This window comes from Macaca mulatta, chromosome 20 (assembly GCF_049350105.2).
Source record: "Macaca mulatta isolate MMU2019108-1 chromosome 20, T2T-MMU8v2.0, whole genome shotgun sequence".
NCBI lineage: Eukaryota > Metazoa > Chordata > Mammalia > Primates > Cercopithecidae > Macaca > Macaca mulatta.
In genome coordinates this window covers 30718952-30740838 of record NC_133425.1, presented here as the reverse complement: position 1 = coordinate 30740838, position 21887 = coordinate 30718952, and the positions used below count along the sequence as shown (strand labels likewise).

The window sequence follows — 21887 nt, the reverse complement described above, 5'->3', positions numbered from 1 at the left end:
GGGACCAAGACCGATGTGCTAAGTATGGGTAAATACAGCTCACTTTCTTCCATAAGCTACATTATCAGGAGCCTGTCGTTCATGCTGCCACTGCTTACGAATGTCTTCTTTGTAGCAATCGTGCTGCTCTCAAGTGCATACATGGTAGTTCTCTTGTCCAGGCATCAGAGACGATCCCAGTACCTTCATAGAACCAACCTCTCTCCAAGAACCTCCCCAGAGAAAGGGGCCACCCAGACCTTCCTGGTGCTGGTGAGTTGCTTTGTGGTCACGTAGTGGGTGGACCTGATTATCTCATCCTCCTCATCTCTATTATTGGCTTATGACTCAGTCATTGTGAGTGTCCAGAGGCTTGCGGGCAGTTTCTATTCCACTGTCAGCCCTTTCGCACTTATTAGTTCTGATAAAAGGACAATCAAAATTTTGCATAATGTGCAATATAAATATAAATTTTAAATAAATTAATTATAAAAATAGTCTGAAAAATAGATTATTTTGACATTAGTTAAATTATCCAAGAAGTAGATGATTTGATATATAATTTAATGACACTTTTAATCTATCTAAATTCTTTTGAAACTTATGCTGCCAAAGACTTAGTGGTTTCTTGAATTCAATGTCCACCCCTACAGTCTCCTGTGTCTACAGGTTCTTTATCTTTAATTTTGATTCCCTAATTTTTCTATAAAATAACTTTTCTATCTTCTTGAAGTGTACACTCAAGAAGCTCCTGTTGGTAAATACAATCTCTCTCCCTTTCTCTCTCTCTCTTTTTTACTTTTTAAGATAATTTGGTTTACCCTTAGTTATTAAAAATATGCTAGCTATGTATCCAATTATAGGTTGAACAGTAACTTTTTTTCAGAACTCTTAATATTTATTTCTCAGTTTTCTGGGTCTGCACAGGCTGTGGAGATTTTACTCTCACCTTGTAGGTTCTCTCTCCTTCTCATGGCTTTTAATTGTCTTCATTCTATTTGGTGTTATGCAGTTTGCCTGTTATTTTGTTAAATATCCTTATTTATTGCTCTCTTTTAGACACAGCACACTTCTGAATTTATGAGTTTATATCTGGTTTTTAATTTTCAAAATTTGAAAGTAATTATTTTATTAGTGTGATTTATTATTTGTATGGACTTAAGTAAAATAATTTTGCTTTGTTCCTTCTCATTCTGTTACTTATATATGTATTATTACATTCAGATTGCTACTATTTTGTTTCACTTACTGTATTTGGCTACATTCGTTCTTTTCAATAGTCCAATTCACTAATCCAGTTCATTAATCCTCTCGTCATCAACTCAGTCTAAATTTAATATTTAACTCATACATTGTATATTAATATATATTGAAATTATTCCATTTCTGTTTGACTCTTTTACAAATTTGCTTGTTTAGTTTATAATTTTCTGATTATTTTGTTATCCCCTTTTCCCCATTTGCTTACAAATTTAAACATATTTCCAATATGCCTAGGTTTTGTGATGCCTAATTTCTTCTGACCCCTTTACCTGATGGCTTATTTTTTTCCGTCCTTTACAGTTTTTAATTTGCTTCTCACACAAATAAAGATCTCACATTAAAACAAAATATTGTGGCTTGGCTTGTAATTTTTGTTAAAAGCAGTAGTATATGTTGTATGAAACAGTATAAATAGTTTTTAGGTTATTGATGAGCAGTTTTCCCTCAGATAGGCCTTAGTGTAGGCGTTTGTGGTCATGTAGATGAGAGGTAGGTTGAGATTGAAATTTGTTATGGCAGCAACAACCTTCTGAGCACCAGGGAATTGAAATCCTTTTCAGGATACTTTGCCAATATCTCCCAGGTTTGCTATGCCTTCCCTTGGTGCCTTTTATGAGAGATGGTCTCGTACACAGCTGTATTTTACTCTGATTTTTACTGCTTTTTTTTTTTTTTCTTTCTTTCTTTTGAGATGGAGTCTTGCTCTTGTTATCCAGGCTGGAGTGCAATGGCACAATCTCGGCTCACTGCAACCTCCACCTCCCAGGTTCAAGCGATTCTCCTGCCTCAGCCTCCTGAGTAGCTGGGATTACAGGCACCCACCACCACGCCCGGCTAATTTTTGTATTTTTAGTAGAGATGGAGTTTCACCATGTTGGCCAGGCTGGTCTTGAACTCCTGACCTCAGGTGATTCACCTGCCTCGGCCTACCAAAGTGCTGGGATTACAGGTGTGAATCACTGTGCCCGGCCAACTCCATGTTTTTTAACTTGGTGGCAGGAGGTGAAGGAGTGAGGATATCTCTGATGTTCTGAGGAAGCCTCAGACAGCACTGTCAACTGGGGTGTGTGGTGACTGACATTTAAAGATGTTCCCGCCACTCCTGTAGATGCAATGCAGGGACAAGGGCGCATTACTGTCTCTCCTCTCCTAGTAGAGAGGCTCCTAGTCCATGTTTTTAGATCCCAGTGGAAGTAGGTCTGCAACAGTGCCCTGTAAATTAACAGTTTAGTTTACTTGTTGTTTTTGTTGTTTTGAGACAGGGTCTCACTTTGTCGCCCAGGCTGGAGTGCAGTGGTGCAATCTCCGCTTACTGCAGTCTCGACCTTCTGGGCTCAAGCGATCCTGACGCCTCAGCCCCCCGAGTAGCTGCAACTACAGACATGTGCCACCATGCCCAGTTAGTTTTTGTACTTTTTGTAGAGACAACGTTTCACCATATTGCTGGTCTTGAACTCCTGGGCTCAATTAATCTGCCTGCCTCAGCCTCTCAGAGTGCTAGAATTATAGGCATAAGCCCTGCTCCTGGCTAGGCTTTATGGGAGATGCATCTGTGCAGACGTGGATGTTGGCCTTGTTTCTCCACCATCAGCTGCTGTGAGTTTTTTCACGGTTCCCTCTGGCTCATGTTTAGATGCTCTTACTCTGCACATTGGGCCTTGTATTCTATAGGAGAGACAGGAAAGCTATGTCTCCAGAATTGTAGCAGTGGGTGGGATAGTGGTCCCTCCCCATCAGCACTGTTGGGGAAGCATTCTCAGGATTCTACCCCATCCTCCCTGACAGGCCTTGTAGGGTTGCTAGAAACACTCTTAACAAAGGTGTAAACCTTATGTCTGTAGACTCCAGGGTTTCACCTTCTCCTTCACCCACCTACACACAGCCACCAGGTACTACTTCAAAAGTTTTGGTTTAATTTTACCAGTGTACATGGTCTTTCGGGTGAACATAAAAGCCTGGGGCCTCCATTACCTGCAGGCTTCTCCATCCCCTGTTGTTGGGTTTGTTGTCTTCCCTGTGACTTCAGGTCTCTAAATGGTTCAGAACAAACCATTCATTCATTTGCAGTTTTTCTAGCTTTTTTGTTTGTGTAATGTAGGAGCAAGTCTTTGTCAGGTGTCTACATCTACAAACAACTCAGAAGTGGATATTTTTAAATACATTTCTTTTCTGTCATACTTTTAGTACTTCTCTAAAATTACCTATACTAATTATTCTTCAGTATTTTTTATATTTCTGTGTCTTTATCTTTCTATTTATTTATTTATTTATTTATTTATTGAGATGGAGTCTCACTCTGTTGCCCAGATTGGAGTGCGGTGGCACGATCTTGGCCCATTGCAACCTCTGCCTCCCAGGTTCAAGCGACTTTCCTGCCTTAGCCTTCCCAATAGCTGGGATTACAGGCATGCGCTACCATGTCTGGTTAATTTTTGTATTTTTTTTAGTAGAGATAGGGTTTTACCGTGTTGGCCAGGCTAGTCTCAAACTTCTGAACTCAGGTAATCCACCTGCCTCCTCCTCCCAAAGTGCTGAGATTACAGGTGTGAGCCACCGTGCCTGACCTAGTTAGAAGCAATCTTATTTGTTTATTTTTAGTTTTGTTCCCTGGAATTTTGAGGTTAAATTCAAAATCTCATTGCTCAGATCAATGTCATGGGACTTCTACCCTATTTTTTTTTTTTTTTTTGTAGCAGTTTCAGAGTGTCAGTCTTACATTTAAGTTTTTAATAAATTATGAGTTAATTTTTATATATGGTGTAAAATGAAGGTGTTATTTTATTGTTCTTTGTGTGAATATCTAGTTTTCCCAACACTATTTATTGGAAAGACTATCATTCTTTATTGTGTATTTTTGTTACCCTTATCTAAAATCAATTAGCTGTAAATACATGAATTTCTGAGCTTTTTATTTTGCTCCATTAACCTATGTGTCTGTTTTTATGCCCATACCATACTGTTTTGGTTACTATAGCTTTGTACCATGTTTTGTTGTCAAGTAATGTAATGTTTGCACATTTTTCTTTTTTAGCTGATATTGCCCTGACTCTTCAAGGCCTTTTTTGCCTCATATAAATTATAGAATTTTTATCTTACGTCTGTAAAGGATGTCACTGATATCTTGATAAGAATTGTATTAAATCTGCAGATTATCTTGTGTAATATAGATATTAAAACAATATTGATTCTAGAAATTCATGAATAAGGGACATCTTTCCATTTGTTTTTATTTAATTTTTGACCTCAAATTTTAAAACTTTTTTTAGCTTTTAACATACAGATTTTACCTTTTTGATTCAATTTATTTCTGAGTATACTTTTTATATGTATTATAGATGGAATTATTTTCTTGTTTTCTTTTTCAAATACTTTTACATAGTTTCTTGTTAGTGTGTAAAAACCCTATTGACTTTTGTATGTTGATTTTATCTCTCACAAGTTTACTACATTTCTACATTAGATCTAGCAGTTTTTTTAGTGGAATTTTAAAGGTTTCATATATAAAATTATGTGATCTGCAAACAGTGACAAGTTAAATTCCTTTCCAATCTGTATGCCTTTGATTTTGTTCTCTAATTTCTCTGGCTTAGATATAGAGTATTGTATTGAATAAGATTGATGAAAGTGAGTATTCTCGTTGTGTTCCAGGTCTTATAGAAAAAGCTTGCAACTTTGTGTCATTTAATATATTATTAGCTGTTTATTTGTGATACATGGCCTTTAATTGGTTTAGGTGAATTTATTCGATGCCTAATTTGTTGAGAGTTTTTATCATGAAGGGATGTTACTTTGAAACAAATTTATTCAAATATTTAAATGGTTATACTTGGTCCTGTGGTGTTTCTTTCTGATCAGAAGCTGAGACGTGCATCCATACCTACATACAGGAGGGCATAAGGGAATCATATCTCACATTCTGTCAAAATGACCTGCTTATGAAGTCTACTGTCAGTGTCTGACTCCATAAAATAAACTGAGGCCCAGGAACTGTCATCTGCTTTCTTCATTGAATTATGCCAAGTGTCTGAAAAAGTGCTTAATATATACGTGATGAATACATTAGCCCTAACTCCCACCTCTTTAGATATATCTGACTGTACTTTTCTCAGCACCATGGATATCCATTCTCTCTGGGTCAAGGACAAAGTCCAGCTAAAATGAAGCTCAACTGTCCTTTACAAATGTAAGAACAGGTATGTCTTCTACATGGTTTTCCAATTATAGAAGGACATGAGTCACTGAGACATGAGAAAAAGCTTCTTGGGTGAAAGAACAGAAAAAAATATATAAATATGAACAACCAGAGCATGCCCAGCAGCCTTTCCACCAAGCCAGGCACTAGGGATCCACTTTTCATGTTTTATGTCGTTCATTCTTCACAAAAACTGTATGAGGTTCGTGGTACAATTCTCTTCAGTGATGGAAACTGAGGCTAATAGAGATGCATTGTTATTCTGAAACACAGTAGCTGGCAGAGTCACCACTGTGCCTTGGAGAAAACAGAAGCTTGCCTACTGAACATCTGGTCTGGGAACTGTGGAGTGGTGGTGAAGTCCTGGTATAAGTTCAGGAAAATGGTAAAGAAGAAGATAGTTTGACCCCTGAAGGCTGCGGCCAGGGACTGCATCAGCTTCTCCCTTGTCCCTGGCTGGGAGGTTGGCTTCATTCAAATCTCTAGGTTCAGGATAGACTCATATTTGTACGTGGGCGTGTGTGTGTGGGTGGGGGAAAGAAGGAACACACAGTCAGTGACGAGACCATGAAACACCAGAGGACTGGAATGTGTGGCTCAGATCAGGAGGTCCCCATCCTTTAGAGACCTGTGCATGGGGAGGACATACATGTTCATGGTGAAGAATATTTTAGGCTTCCAATGTCAAATTTGATGTGGAGGTAAAGAATGATTAATCCATTAATAACTTCAAGGCATCTTCATCATACTGTATCAACTGTAGAACAACAGCACTCACCTGTTGTGTTAATCTTTATGAAGAGCACTATCCCAGAGAGTTCCCAAAAATCATTCTCAATGTAGAAATGAGAAAACACAGGGTTTGTGATGTCAAATGGCTGCTCCAAAACACAGGTCAGAATGAGAATCTTCCAGGGTGAGAGTTGCATGACATTTCCTCTAAGCTACCTGGGGCTCAGTCTGTTCATGACATAGAGGGGAAGGGCATGGGGAAGCTGCATTTTCTCTGTTTTAAAGACAGGGCACAGGGCAAGAAACCCTAGCACAACCCTTTTGACTTAAAGCAACATGACTGCGTTTTCTAACCTTAAAGGGAGAGAAACAGCTGCAGCAACCCCACACCTGGCAAAAGTGTCCATGCTGGGAAACTCCAGGGTGGGAGAAAGCCTGTTAGAGGGCCAAGGATCTGAGGAGATAACTCAGTGAACAGAAAACCCAAATAAGCATAAAACAACTGAAAGGTAACTCAAACATACCAGTTGGAAAAGTGGAAATAGAAACATAATTTTCTTTCTTTCTTTTTTTTTTTTTTTTTTTTTTTACTATACTTTAAGTTCTAGGGCACATGTGCACAACGTGCAGGTTTGTTACATATATATACATGTGCCATGTTGGTTTGCTGCACCCATTAACTCATCATTTACATTAGGTATATCTCCTAATGCTATCCCTACGCCCTCCCCATAATAGGACCTGGTATGTGATCATCCCATTCCTGTGTCCAAGTGATCTCATTGTTCAATTCCCACCTATGAGTGATAACATGCGATATTTGGTTTTCTGTTCTTGCGATAGTTTGCTGAGAATGATGGCTTCCAGCTGCATCCATGTCCCTACAAAGGACATGAACTCATCCTTTTTCATGGCTGCATAGTATTCCATGGTGTATATGTGCCCCATTTACTTAATCCAGTCTGTCACTGATGGACATTTGGGTTGATTCCAAGTCTTTGCTATTGTGAATAGTGCCGCAATAAGCATACGTGTGCATGTGTCTTTATAGCAGCATGATTTATAATCCTTTGGGTATACCCCCAGTAATGGGATGGCTGGGTCAAATGGTATTTCTAGTTCTAGATCCTTGAGGAATCGCCACACTGTTTTCCACAATGGTTGAACTAGTTTACAGTCCCACCAACAGTGTAAAAGTGTTCCTATTTCTCCACATCCTCCCCAGCACCTGTTGTTTCCTGATTTTTTAATGATTGCCATTCTAACTGGTGTGAGATGGTATCTCATTATGGTTTTGATTTGCATTTTTCTGATGGTGAGTGATGATGAGCATTTTTTCATGTGTCTGTTGGCTGTATGAATGTCTTCTTTTGAGAAATGTCTGCTCATATCCTTTGCTCACTTTTTGATGGGGTTGTTCATTTTTTTCTTGTAAATTTGATTGAGCTCTTTACAGGTTCAGAGCTTTGTCAGATAAGTAGATTGCAAAAATTTTCTCCCATTCTGTTGCCTGTTCACCCTAATGGTAGTTTCTTTTGCTCTGCAGAAGCTCTTTAGCTTAATTAGATCCCATTTGTCAATTTTGGCTTTTGTTGCCGTTGCTTTTGGTGTTTTAGACATGAAGTCCTTGCCCATGCCTATGTTCTGAAAGGTATTACCTAGATTTTTTTCTAGGGTTTTTATGATTTTAGGTCTAACATTTAAGTCTCTAATCCATCTTGAATTAATTTTCGTATAAGGAGTAAGGAAAGGATCCAGTTTCAGCTTTCTACTTATGGCTAGCCAATTTTCCCAGCACCATTTATTAAATAGGGAATCCTTTCCCCATTTCTTGTTTCTCTCAGGTTTGTCAGAGATCAGATGGCTGTAGATGTGTCGTATTATTTCTGAGGGCGCTGTTTTGTTCCATTGGTCTATATCTCTGTTTTGGTAGCAGTACCATGCTGTTTTGGTTACTGTAGCCTCGTAGTATAGTTTGAAGTCAGGTAGCGTGATGCCTCCAGCTTTGTTCTTTTGGCTTAGGATTGTCTTGGCAATGCGGGGTCTTTTTTGGTTCCATATGAACTTTAAAGCAGTTTTCTCCAATTCTGTGAAGAAAGTCATTGGTAGCTTAATGGGGATGGCATTGAATCTATAAATTACCTTGGACAGTATGGTCATTTTCACAATATTGATTCTTCCTATCCATGAGCATGGTATGTTCTTCTATTTGTTTGTGTCCTCTTTTATTTCACTGAGCAGTGGTTTGCAGTTCTACTTGAAGAGGTCCTTTACATCCCTTGTAAGCTGGATTCCTAGGTATTTTATTCTCTTTGAAGCTACTGTGAATGGGAGTTCATTCATAATTTGACTCTCTGTTTGTCTGTTACTGGTGTATAAGAATGCTTGTAATTTTTGCACATTGATTTTGTATCCTATGACTTTGCTGAAGTTGCTTATCAGCTTAGGGAAATTTTGGGCTCAGACAATGGGGTTTTCTAAATATACAATCATGTCATCTGCAAACAGGGACAGTTTAACTTCTTCTTTTCCTAACTGAATACCCTCTATTTCTTTCTCTTGCCCAATTGCCCTAGCCAGAACTTCCAACACTATGTTGAATAGGAGTGGTGAGAGAGGGCATCCCTGTCTTGTGCCAGTTTTCAAAGGGAATGCTTCCAGTTTTTGCCCATTCAGTATGATATTGGCTGTGGGTTTGTCATAAATAGCTCTTATTATTTTGAGATATGTTCCGTCAATACCAAATTTATTGAGAGTTTTTAGCATGAAGGGCTGTTGAATTTTGTTGAAGGTCTTTTCTGCATCTATTGAGATAATCATGTGGTTCTTGTCTTTGGTTCTGTTTACATGCTGGATTACGTTTATTGATTTGCATATGTTGAACCAGCCTTGCATCCTAGGGATGAAGCCCACTTGATCATGGTGGATAAGCTTTTTGATGTGCTGCTGGATTCAGTTTGCCAGTATTTTATTGAGGATTTTTGCATCGATGTTCATCAGGGAAATTCGTCTAAAATTCTCTTTTTTTGTTGTGTCTCTGTCAGGCTTTGGTATCAGGATGATGTTGGTCTCGTAAAATGAGTTAGGGAGGATTCCCTCTTTTTCTATTCATTGGAATAGTTTCAGAAGGAATGGTACCAACTCCACCTGTTCCTCTGGTAGAATTTGGCTGTGATACCGTGGAGAGTTCTGTAGTGTCTATTAGTTCTGCTTGGTGCAGAGTTGAGTTCAATTCCTGGATATCCTTGTTAATTTTCTGTCTCGTTGATCTGTCTAATGTTGACAGTGGGGTGTTAAAGTCTCCCATTATTATTGTATGGGAGTCTAAGTCTCTTTGTAAGTCTCTAAGGGCTTGCTTTGTGAATCTGGATGCTCCTGAATTGGGTGCATATATATTTAGGATAGTTAGCTCTTCCTGATGAATTGATCCCTTTACCATTATGTAATGGCCTTCTTTGTCTCTTTTGATCTTTGATGGTTTAAATTCTGTTTTATCAGGGACTAGGATTGCAACTCCTGCTTTTGTTTTCCATTTGCTTTGTAGATCTCCCTCCATCCCTTTATTTTGAGCCTATGTGTGTCTCTGCATGTGAGATGGGGCTCCTGAATACAGCAAACTGATGGGTCTTGACTCTTTATCCAATTTGCCAGTCTGTGTTTTTTAATTGGAGCATTTAGTCCATTTACATTTAAGGTTAATATTGTTATGTGTGAACTTCATCCTGTCATTGTGATATTAGCTGGTTATTTTGCTCGTTAGTTGATGCAGTTTCTTCCTAGCATCGATGGACTTTACATTTTGACATGTTTTTGCAATGGCTGGTACCTGTTGTTCCTTTCCATGTTTAGTGCTTCCTTCAGGATCTCTTGTAGGGCAGGCCTGGTGGTGACAAAATCTCTCAGCATTTGCTTGTCTGTAAAGGATTTTATTTCTCCTTCACTTATGAAACTTAGTTTGGCTGGATATGAAATTCTGGGTTGAAAATTCTTTTCTTTAAGAATGTTGAATATTGGCCTCCACTCTCTTCTGGCTTGGAGAGTTTCTGCTGAGAGATCTGCTGTTAGTCTGATGGGCTCCCCTTTGTGTGTAACCCAACCTTTCTCTCTGGTTGCCCTTAACATTTTTTCCTTCATTTCAACTTTGGTGAATCTGACAATTATGTGTCTTAGAGTTGCTCTCCTTGAGGAGTATCTTTGTGGCGTTCTCTGTATTTCCTGAATTTGGATGTTGGCCTGCCTTACTAGGTTGGGGAAGTTCTCCTGGATGATATCCTGCAGTGTTTTCCAACTTGGTTCCATTTTCCCCGTCACTTTCAGGCAAACCAAACAGACCTAGATTTGGTCTTTTCACATAATCCCATACTTCTTGGAGGCTTTGTTCTTTTTCCTCTTTTTTCTCTAGGCTTCTCTTCTCGCTCCATTTCATTCATTTGATCTTCAATCGCTGATACTCTTTCTTCCAGTTGATTGAGTCAGTTACTGAAGCTTGTGCATTTGTCACATATTTCTCGTGTTATGGTGTTCATCTCTATCAGTTCTTTTTAGGTGTTCTCTGCATTGATTATTCTAGGTATCCATTCATCCATTCTTTTTTCAGGGTTTTTAGTTTCTTTGTCCTGGTTCCGTCGTTCCTCCTTTAGCTCTGAGAAGTTTGATCAACTGAAACCTTCTTCTCTCAACTCATCAAAGTCATTTTCCGTCCAGCTTTGTTCTGTTGCTGGTGATGAGCTGCGTTCCTTTGGAAGAGGAGATGTGCTCTGATTTTTTGAATTTCCAGCTTTTCTGCACTGCTTTTTTCCCATCTTTGTGGTTTTATCTGCCTTTGGTCTTTGATGATGGTGACGTACTGATGGGGTTTTGGTGTGGGTGTCCTTTCTGTTTGTTGGTTTTCCTTCTAACAGTCAGGACCCTCAGCTGTAGGTCTGTTGGAGTTTGCTTGAGGTCCACTCCAGACGCTGTTTGCCTGGGTATCAGCAGCGGAGGCTGCAGAAGATAGAATATTGCTGAACAGAGAGTGTTGCTGTCTGATTCTTGCTCTGGAAGCTTCATCTCAGGGGTGTACCCCACCGTGTGAGGTGTGAGGTGTCAGTCTGCACCTAGTGGGGGATGTCTCCCAGTTAGGCTACTCAGGGGTCAGGGACCCACTTGAGCAGGCAGTCTGTCCATTATCAGATCTCAACCTCCATGCTGGGAGATCCACTGCTCTCTTCAAAGCTATCAGACAGGGGCATTTACCTCTGCCGAGGTTTCTGCAGCTTTTTGTTTAGCTATGGCCTGTCCCCAGAGGAGCAGTCTACAGAGGCAGGCCGGCCTCCTTGACCTGCAGTGGGCTCCACCCAATTCAAGCTTCCCGGTGGCTTTGTTTACCCACTTAAGCCTCAGCAATGGGGGGCGCCCCTCCCCCAGCCTTGCTGTCACCTTGCAGTTAGATCTCAGACTGCTGTGCTAGCAATGAGGGAGGCTCCGTGGGCGTGGGACCCTCCGGGCCAGGTGTGGGATATAATCTCTTGGTGTGCCGTTTGCTAAGACCCTTGGTAAAGTGCAGAATTAGGGTGAGGGTTACCCGATTTTCCAGATGTTGTGTGTCTCAGTTTCCCTTGGCTAGGAAAAGGGGTTTCCTTCCCACTTGTGCTTCCCAGGTGAGGCAATACCTCGCCCTGCTTCAGCTCTCGCTGGTTGGGCTGCACCAGCTGACCAGCACCGATTGTCCGGCACTCCCCAGTGAGATGAACCCAGTACCTCAGTTGAAAATGCAGAAATCACCCATCTTCTGTGTCACTCACGCTGGGAGCTGGAGGCTGGAGTTGTTCCTATTCAGCCATCTTGGGCGCGCCCCCTGAAACATAATTTTCTTTGCTACCTTGATACCAGTTTGTCAAATAATTCAAAGAGGGTTAACATCCAGGGAAGTCTGGATCCAAAATGGCAGATACATTCAGAAACTCTTGTTGGTAGTGTACCTGTCACAGCCCTTCTGGAACACAATCTGGCTTTAGCTATTCAACTTTACATATGCCTGTTCTTAAACTGAGTCATTTCTTTCTTGAGAGACTGTCATCTACCAGGGATTAGTACATGTCATGAGCTAAATTGTGTTCCCCTTCCCAAAATTTATGTGTTCATGTTTTAGTACCTGGTGACTCAGAATGTGACTATATTTGAACATATAGTCTCTGCAAAGGTAATTAAGGTTAAGTGAATTCATTGGGATACATCCTGATTCAGCATAACTGGGGCCCTCATTGGAAGAGGCAGTCAGGGCACAGAAAAGCACAAGAGAAGATCTTGTGGACACAGAGATAGAAGATGATCATATGCAAGCCAAGGAGGGACCTCAGAGAAAACATCCAGCCACCATTTTCAGATTGGATTTCTAGCCTCCAGAACTGTGAGAAACTCAATTTTTGTTGTTAGAGACTTTAGCCTGTGTTATTACAGAAGCCATAGCAAAGTGTCATAGCCAATTAGGACACACGTAAGATGTTTCCTGAAGCATGAGTGAAATGGAAATAGAATTTATTATGTCAGGATCCATCAGCATTAAAAGGCTTAATTACTGAGTAAAAGGCTCCCCCTTATGAAATATCATGAAGACATGTGAGGGCACAGCTCCTACCCTGACAGGGCTATAGCGATGAGTTCTGTGAGATGACTAATGACCCTTTCTGTGTAACCCCCACTATTTGGATAAAACCCTTCTCTAGTAAGAGTGTACATTTTTAAATCTTAGAAAAGTTCTGGCAGGGAGGACATTGAAGCTGCCTGTTGCAGGAGGTATCTGGGGTGGGTAGTTAAAGCAATAAACATAGTAGCAACCTGCAAAGACACTCGTGGCCTAGTGTAAAGTAAAAACAGCACAAAAGTGTTTTCTCTGATATTTCTACAAGTATATGACTGGTGACTGTGCACCTAAGTTGCTATTATGGACTAATGGACGCCAGATTCCTTTGGGAAGGGATTTTGGGACACTTAATTGAGGAAATTCTAAAACGTTTTCCAGGGAGTCCTCATATTTGGGTCTGGATCTTGGGCCTTCCTTAGTCTTTTGGGTCTCTTTGGAGACCCCACTGTGCCCACTTCCATCCCAGACCAACCCTGCCCATGGTTGTTGACATGGTGTATCTGCTCTTTGTCCAATGAGACAAAGTAGCTGAACTCATCAAACAGCTCCTCATGGAGCTCTGCAAAGAGAATGCCTGCAAGCCTGGCCAAGAGGTGTCAATGGCATGCCTGGGTTTCACCACACGGGACACCCCCATTAAAAATTCTGCCCCTTAGATCAGGCACAAAGCAACATTCACCTTGACCTCCTCCCAGGGAGAAATTCAGATGACAGCTTGAAGTTTTTGAATAAACATCTGAACAGATAAAGGTAGTCCCCAGCACTTAACTTTCTATCCTACCAGCCATAACCTGGGGTATAAATTTGGCAGATGTGTTAGCTTCTCAACAGCTGAAAACCTGCTCCTGTCAGAAAAGGACCCATTATCTCTTTCTTTCCCATAAGACATGGTGATAAGGAGAGGTGTAGCGTTGCCCAGATGATATCAAAGGTGAGGCCTGGCCTGGATGGGCCTGCCCCACGTGGCCTTCTATTACCTATGGGTGCCCCCTTCCACAAGAGGCAGGGATGAGAAATGAGCCAATGTCTACATCATAAGGAAATGCTCTCAGTTTAAGCCTTCCTGAGGTGAGAGCCTCAGAAATCCAAGATACAGCAGGAAAACATCTTGCTGTCTTCAGAATCTTCTAACTAAACACAGGGCTATCTCTAAAATGAGGGTCCCAGTTTACCAGAGTTCTAAATTCGCTTGGCGTTTGTAACTAAGGAAGTGAGGTCACTTCAAGATTCCATCACCTGGGCTCCTTCCTTTAACAAGACCGACCCACAGGCCCTGCTGGGCTCCTGACTGCTCACCCTCCTTTCCCATGTAAACTCCTCCCTTGTCCACAATCATGAGAACACAGCCCCTAGCCCCTTTCTCAGCTTCCTGAGAAGTGCTGGATATGGTCTAGGACCCAGGCTTGAAACAGATATAGGTCAGAACATCTTGTCTTACTATTTCTGTGACCTTAGACAAGTCAGTGTGTGTTTCAGGACCTTCTCTGTCACCCAACATGCACAATGGCAACAATGCTAGAATCTTCTTCCTGGGAAACTCATCAGGTGTATATGAGGTAAAACTTATAAAACCCAAGGTATGGCATCATAAGTAGATAATGTGCAAACTTAAAGATGCAAAAATTACCATAAGGGGTGGGAGGTGGCATGATATATAATTGAAACAGGCCTGGGGTCCAGCAGTGTGATCTTGGGAGAGTAATTTTCTCTCTGTGCCTTATTTTTAATTTTGTGCCATGAGATGTCAAAATTAAATGAAATTCAAATATTGTCATTTTCTTACATTAAGCCTTCCAGTGTTTTCTCATTATATTTAGAATCAGACCCATGTGCCTCACCTTGATACATAAAGTGAGCAGCTGCATAACCTCTTCCAGCATGAAGAGGTTAGTGACTCACTTCTGACCAACAGAATATAACAAATATGGTAGGGTAACACCTCAAACTTCAGGTTGCCATAGCAAAGAACCATAGATAGTATGGCTGATAAGCAGTGAAATTTTATTTCTTACAGTTGCAGAGTCTGGAAGTTGAATATCAGGATGCCAGTATGGTCGGCCTTTGGTGAGAACTCTTCCGAATTGCCGACTGCAAACTTCAGGTTGTATCCTTACCTGGTGGAGAACAAGAGAAATCTCGCTGAGATTTCTTTTATAAAGCCAGTAAACTTATTCATGAGGACTTCATCCTCAGGACCTAATTATCTTCTACCTCCTAATATCATTACATTAAGGGTTACAACTTCGAGATATAAATTTGGGAGAAAATAGACCATCAGTCTATCATGACTTCCAGGATTATATACGAAAACAGTGTAATTTCCCTTCTACTCAGTCTTGTGTTTGCTCCCTCAATCTCTGTTCCTGTCTCTGTCTCTCTCTGGGTCTCTCTGTTGTATTCTTCACATTGCAGAAGCAAGCTCCAATGTTGATGTTATGAGTTGCTCTGTGTATGGGTCCACGTGGCAGAGAACTGAAGGAGTGACAAGGCCAATAGACCAAGAAAAACTCAGGCTCTCAGTCTACACTGAATTCTGCCAACAGCCACAATAGCTTGAAAACAAATTATCCCTCACTTCAGCTTCAACCTCATGAAAGAACCTGAGTCAGAGACACCCAACCAAGCTACGCCCCTATTCTGGTTCCAACACATTGTGAGATATTAATTACTGGTTGTTTAAAGGTGCTATGTTTTGGGGCACTGTTTTCAGAGAAGACCAGATTACTACCCTCATCTTTCAACCCCCAGGATCCTTCCTCCCTCTGTTTCTCTTTCCCCAAGGCTCCCTCCAGTGAAACTGGCCTTTTGCTATACAAAATGCTTAATTTTGGTATATGGAAGAAAACAGTCAGTTGTTTAGCCCAGATAGTTGAGACAAATGTCCAAAGATACAGAAAAATTAAATCCATTTTATTTGTTTACCTTTATTCATGGTGATCATGATTTCTTCCTGTCCAGGCCCAGTACTGATTCCCTCAAATGCCTCATTGAAGAAATACAAAAGTGATAATCCAGAAAATCTAGTTTTTTCCAGCATGTAATCATCATGTTTAAAGTAAGGAGCATGAATCAGTGAGAATGGGTTCTATATCTGCTTGAGGTGAGACAAGAAAATGCTAAAATTATTATATTATTTTATCAAATTTTTTGAACTATCTGGTTTTGATGTTTAGCTTGTCATGTATGCAGTATATTAATAAGATTAAATAGACATTCCGTTAATAAATGATTGAACATTTTTTTAGTTCCTGCCAAAACACTTTTTTTACTAATACTCTTTACTAATAAAGTTTTTCATACTTTGTGTACATGTGTCTTTTTCATATAATGACTTATTTTCTTTTGGGTAGGTACCCATAGGGGGATTGCTGGATCAAATGGTAGTTCTATTTTTAGCTCTTTAAGAAATTTTCATACCATTTTTCATAGTGGTTGTACCAGTTTACATTCCCACCAGTAGTGTAAAAGTGTTCTCTTTTCATCACATCCATGCCAACATTTATTTTTATTTATTTTTAATTTTTAATTATGGCCATTCTTGCAGGACTAAAGTGATATCTCATTGTGGTTTTAATTTGCATTTCCCGGATAATTAGTAATGCTTAGCTGTTTTTTTATATGTTTGTTGTATATCTTCTTTTGAGAATTGTCTATTCATCCACTTTTTGATGAGATTATTTGTTTTTTTTTCTTGTTAATTTTTGGGGGTTTCTTATAGATTCTGAATATTAGTTCTTTGTCAGATGTAGAGTTTGCAAATATTTTTTGTTTGTTGTCTGTTGACTGCTGGTTTTTTGTTTTGTTTTGTTTTGTTTTGTTTTTGGCTATTCAGAAGGTTTTTAGTTTAATTAGGTTCCATTTACTTATTTTTGTTTTTGTTGTATTTGCTTTTGGGGTCTCAGTCATAAATTATTTGCCTAAACCAATTTCCAAAAGAGCTTTTCTGATGTTATACTCTAGAATTTTTATGATTTCTGGTCTTAGATTTAAGTCTTTGATCCATCTTGAGTTGATTTTTGTATATGGTAGTGGATGAGGGTGCAGTATGGGGCAGTTTGCATCATTGATGACAGGTTGTGGACCTCTAAGGCCAGACCAGCTACAGAAAGTTTTACCTCCTCTGTTTTCTGAAGTTTAGCAATTGCCAGAGCATATAGAACTTGAATGGAAGTCCTCCAATGATACTGGGTCCCCAGGGCTTTGGACATTCATCCCTGACTGAGAAACAGAGAGCCACTTCTTTGTCACTTCAACAACAGCAGGAGCATGGCTATTTCCAAACACTTGCTACAACTCTCCTCTCAACACAATCTATACCCCTTAGCTGCTGGGTACTTGGTATTGCGTGGTTAGTCAGTGACATCCCAGCCCTGAGCCCTAGAGGCCCCAACACATACCCTGAAATGACTGAAGCACTGAGACCCCATCTCCTGACACCCCAAACCAAGAGAAAAAGGCTCTTTATGTCCTAGGCTTCTACCAGCTACCCCAAGGCCACATGATTCACAAGTGCACTTCATGGTTCAAACCACCAGCTCCTGCCCCACCTATGGCAGAGTGGACCTGTTTTTCTCCACACTTGCAGGGCAGTTACTGACCACTGAGAAAGAACAGTCAAAACTTTTGTCTGTACTGTGAAATCTAAGTCTACCCACTAGACCCAAGGAACCATGTACATGTAAAGGGTCAAGCCTTTCTGTTTGCTCATCAGAACTGCTACCAAAAAAAAAAAAAAAAAAAAAAAAAAAAACAAACAAAAAAAAACCAGTGTGGTCCTGTTGGCATTCCATCAGGTAATGCACGTTCTTGCAGAGCCTGGTGTTAACCCTTCAGAGACAAACTGTTCCTGGGTAGAGGTTTCCTACATAGTAGAGCAGCTCCCTCACTCTGATACATTTATTGAAATCATTGTCATGAGCGTTCGTCCCACAGCACACAAGGGTGCTCCTAAGGTTCATACTTTTTTTTTGCGGAGGGGACAGAGTTTCGCTCTTGTTGCCCAGACTGGAGTGCAATGGTGTGATCTCGGCTCACTGCAACCTCCACCTCCCCAGTTCAAGCGATTCTCCTGCCTCAGCCTCCTGAGTAGCTGAGATTACAGGCACACACCACCTTGCCTGGCTAATTTTTTCATTTTTAGTAGAAATGGGGTTTCACCATGTTGGCCAGGCTGGTCTCAAACTCCTGAGCTCAGGTGATCCACCCTCCTGGGCCTCCCAAAGTGCTGAGATTACAGGCATAAGCCACTGCACCCTTCCAAAGTTCATCCTTTCTTTCTTTCTCCACCCTGTGGGGAGCAGTGTTCATCGCTGTCCTGCTGTGAACCCTGCAGTATTGATGCGATAGCTGGTCTTTTGAGCAGTTTTTACCTGTGCCAGTAGAGTGGGCTGGAGGCCCCACCTACCCTGTGGGCTTTTGGAGGTGGCCAATGCACCCCAAGGCTAAGGGACAGGGGTCATCCTGCCTCTACTCCACTTTCCTGGGGCTTGCTTACTAGCTGGGATGGATTTTGGAAGTGGTTGGAGCTGCCTCTCCACCCCTGTTTCAGGGGTTGCCACAGGCCAGGTAATAGTGAGTATGAGTGGGGCTGGAAGGCTTCCACTGTCCATGCTTAGATCCCTCCCATATGATGGAGGAGAGAGGGTCAGACCTGAGCCTCCCTAGAGATGCTCTTCTTTGCCCAGTCCAGGTCAACCAACATGAGGTGTGGTGGGCTACCACTGGCAGGCAGCGGATGTGGCCACTCCAGAAAGTTATCAAATGGATTATATGAGTGCCATGGCTACTATGTGTTCTCAGAAAGTCAACCAGATTTTAGGTCTAGGGGTAGAGGGGAGAGAGGGCCCACACCGGTAGGTGGGCAGCCATAAGGCCATATGTGAAATTCATCCTTAAGGTGGAATGTGGAGGGGTCCAGAGGTTTATGCCGAAAGTAACATGCCATAAAAGTTATTAAAGTAAATTGCAGGACATTATCAATTATAAATATATAAACTAAACATCAACAATTACAATTACTGTTGTTATTCATCATTACTATAGTTATCACCACTATTAGAAGCAGTAGTTGTTGTTGCTGCTGCTGTTGTAGGAATGGTAATAAAAACACTAGTAAAGCTCTGCCACATCCTCGCTGGCTTGCTAGTTTGCTAGTCTGGCACAGACTTAGGACCTTTAAGGAGGGAGGAAGGGAAGGAAAGCAAGGAAGTAAAGAAACAAAACTGAATCCTGAATAGTTTTCCCTCCAATTCCAGCGTCTTGTTTTTTAAGTCAACTTCTTGTTTAAAATGAAAACAAAGAATCAAGTTTTTCTAGCGTCCGTGTGTGTGTTTGACGGAAGACAACAGAAGAGAGGCTTAGGTTCATGAAAAATGCTTAATCCTTCCCAAAGCCCGTGCCTGCTTAAGAGCCCCTTACAGGGAGCCTCACAGGAAATTTTGTGAAGCCGAAGCTTTCAGGCTCCACTGTGGCCAAGGAAAGGTTTGAATCAAGACTGAGGACAATGACCCTGTGTATTTGAAGGTGGCAGGTAGGACGGTGCTGGACTGCAGCAGAAAGGAAGGAGGCACAAATCACTTACTGAGTGAGTGGAAGCCTACATCGAATGGCAGGGTTTGTTCATGAGACAGACCAGATTCCAGTTTTATGGGCAGCAATCGGTAAAACAGACACACCTGCACAGACAGAAATGGGGGACAAAGATAGAATATATGTGTTCCAGCAGCAGAAAAGGTGTCTACTAAGAACACACATGCTACTTTACCTTATAACTCTGTTCCCACAGACCAAGCAGACATTCTCATGTGAAAATCACCATATGGTTCCATCACAACTTGACTGGTAGAGACTGGTAGAGTATCCTTCTCCCTTCTCTCTATCCTTTACTTTCTCCTTCCCCATTTCTCTTTCTTTCTTTCGTTCTTCTAATTTTTTTTTTCAGAGGAGTCTGGCTCTGTTGCCCAGGCTGGAGTACAGTGGCACCATCTTGCTTCACTGCAACCTCCACCTCCTGGGTTCAAGCGATTCTCCTGCCGCAGCCTCTAGAGTAGCTGGGATTACAGGTGTGCACCACCACACCCGGCTGATTTTTGTACTTTTAGTAGAGACAGTGATTCGCCATGTTGGCCAGGTTGGTCTCAAACTCCTGACCTCAGGTGATCCGCCCACCTTGGCCTCCCAAAGTGCTGGGGTTGCAGGCGTGAGCCACCACACTGGGCCCCCATTTCTTTAGTGTACAGAAAGTATCTGGTGTAGGTGTGCAAGCATGCTGCAGTTTCTGTGTGCTTGCTTGTTTTTACTAAATGACCAGTGGCATGGGTTGATTGACATCCAGTGGAGATAGAGTGGGGAAGATACTGTTTCTGTGAAAAGAGTCCCTTTCTTCAGTGGCTCCTCACTCAGCTCTTACGCTCATCTACTAGTAATTACTTTGCCCTCACTGATGTTGGAAACAAGTGCTTGGTGCCACAAAGAAAATCAGTACTTGGACAGAAAACTTCTTAGCAGGACACATTTACTTCTGCAGAAGTGTGCTGCCTGCTTCCTGCCCATCGCAAGAGCACATCTAGCAGGTTAGGGTAGGGGTTTTTATCCCTAAGGCAATTCTTGTTTCTGTGTCCTTTCCCCATTCGCTGGAGTCTGACCGCACAGTCTAAGCTAACCTATTGGCTACTGTTTGAAATTGAATATGGCTAATTAGGCGGGAAGGGAGAAGCTGTACTTTGCTAAGTCGGGAAGTGTTTACAGAAGAAGTACAAGGCATGTCTGGGCACGGGAAAGGTTGTTCACAGAGTAAAAGATTTGCTAGTTACAGATTAAGCAGAGAAACAAGTGCTCCTTACAGATTAAACAGGAAGGGCTGTGTACAGATTAAGCAGAGAAGCAAGTGATCTTTACAGATTAAGCAGGAAGGGCTATGTACAGAGCAAGAAAGACTAAGGAAGCTTTGAAGAGGAATTTATTGGTCTTAACCAAAACAAGCACAAAGAAACAAAAGAACAAAAATCTGCAACAATGTAAAAACCTTTGCAAATACATTTTTAGACTGGACGATTTTAATGCTTTTTATTGTTATAAATTCAAAGAGATTTTGTAACTAATCTTTCTGTACATGTGTTCCATACATCACAGTCTGTCTCCAGGTAGGGATAGGTGTTCCTAAAAAGAAGGAGGAGGAGGAGGAGAAAAGGAAGGAAGGAAAAAGAAAAAAAAATGAAAGAAGAAAGGAAAAGAAAGAGAAAGAAAGAAAAGCAGAAAGGAAAGGAAAGGAAGGAAGGAAAGAAAGAAAGAAAGAAGAAAGAAAGAAAAGAAAAGAAAAGAAAGAAAGAAAGAAAGAAAGAAAGAAAGAAAGAAAGAAAGAAAGAAAGAAAGAAAGAAAGAAAGAAAGAAAAGAGAGAGAGAAAGAAAGAAAGATGGGGAGGGGAAAAGGAGTGAAGAAGGGAAGGGATGTAAGGAAGTAAAGAAAAAAACTGAATCCTGAATAGTTTTCCCTCCACTTCCTGCGACTTGTTTTTTAAGTCAACTTCTTGTTTAAAATGAAAACAAAGTATCAAGTTTTTCTAGACTCTATGCGTGTCCATCTGACGGAAGACAACAGAAGAGAGGCTTAGGTTCATGAAAAATGTTTAATCCTTGTAGAAGCCGGCGCCTGCTTAGGAGCTCCCTACAGGGAGCCTCACAGGAAATTTTCAAGTCTTACTTAGCCCAGAAGGTGCGTGGGAGGTGAGGGGTTTCTGTCCTGTACTCCCATAGACGTCTCTTTATGGTAAGATTTCTATTTCTTTAGTATATACCCAGTAACAGGATTGCTGAGTCTAGCGGTACTTGTGTTTTAAGTTATTTGTGAAATCGCCACGTTGCTTTCCACAGTAGCTGAACTGAGCCCCCTCCCCGGGCCAGGCGCCGGATGGTGGGCAATGGCACTGGAGAGTGGGCGGGGCCGCAGAGGACAGGGCTCTGCGTCTCCCTCCCTGTGTCCTGTGCTCAGGGCCACCCCGGACTGCGGTGGCGCGGATGCCCGGCCCTGCCTCTCCGGCCATGGGGGAGGGGGAGCTGCGGGGGGGCTAGTGACGGCGGCGGCATCAGCGGTGACAGCGCCGG

The 21887-nt window shown here is 41.4% G+C and overlaps 1 protein-coding gene and 1 pseudogene across 3 annotated transcripts in view; one reads left to right on the top strand and one right to left on the bottom strand.

The window, feature by feature from the left end:
• Nucleotides 1-21887, bottom strand: part of LOC144338017 (uncharacterized) — a 145202-nt gene that overhangs the window by 27922 nt on the left and 95393 nt on the right. For all 3 annotated transcript variants that reach the window (XR_013411730.1, XR_013411729.1, XM_077986032.1), the window contains one exon: nucleotides 14801-14902. Coding sequence is in view for 1 of the 3 variants with exons in the window: in XM_077986032.1 (XP_077842158.1) it covers nucleotides 14801-14902 (102 nt within the window). In the remaining 2 variants the exon portion in view is untranslated. The remainder of the gene's footprint in view (nucleotides 1-14800; nucleotides 14903-21887) is intronic.
• Nucleotides 311-560, top strand: MACMULV1R-PS1055 (vomeronasal 1 receptor macMulV1R-ps1055 pseudogene; annotated as a pseudogene).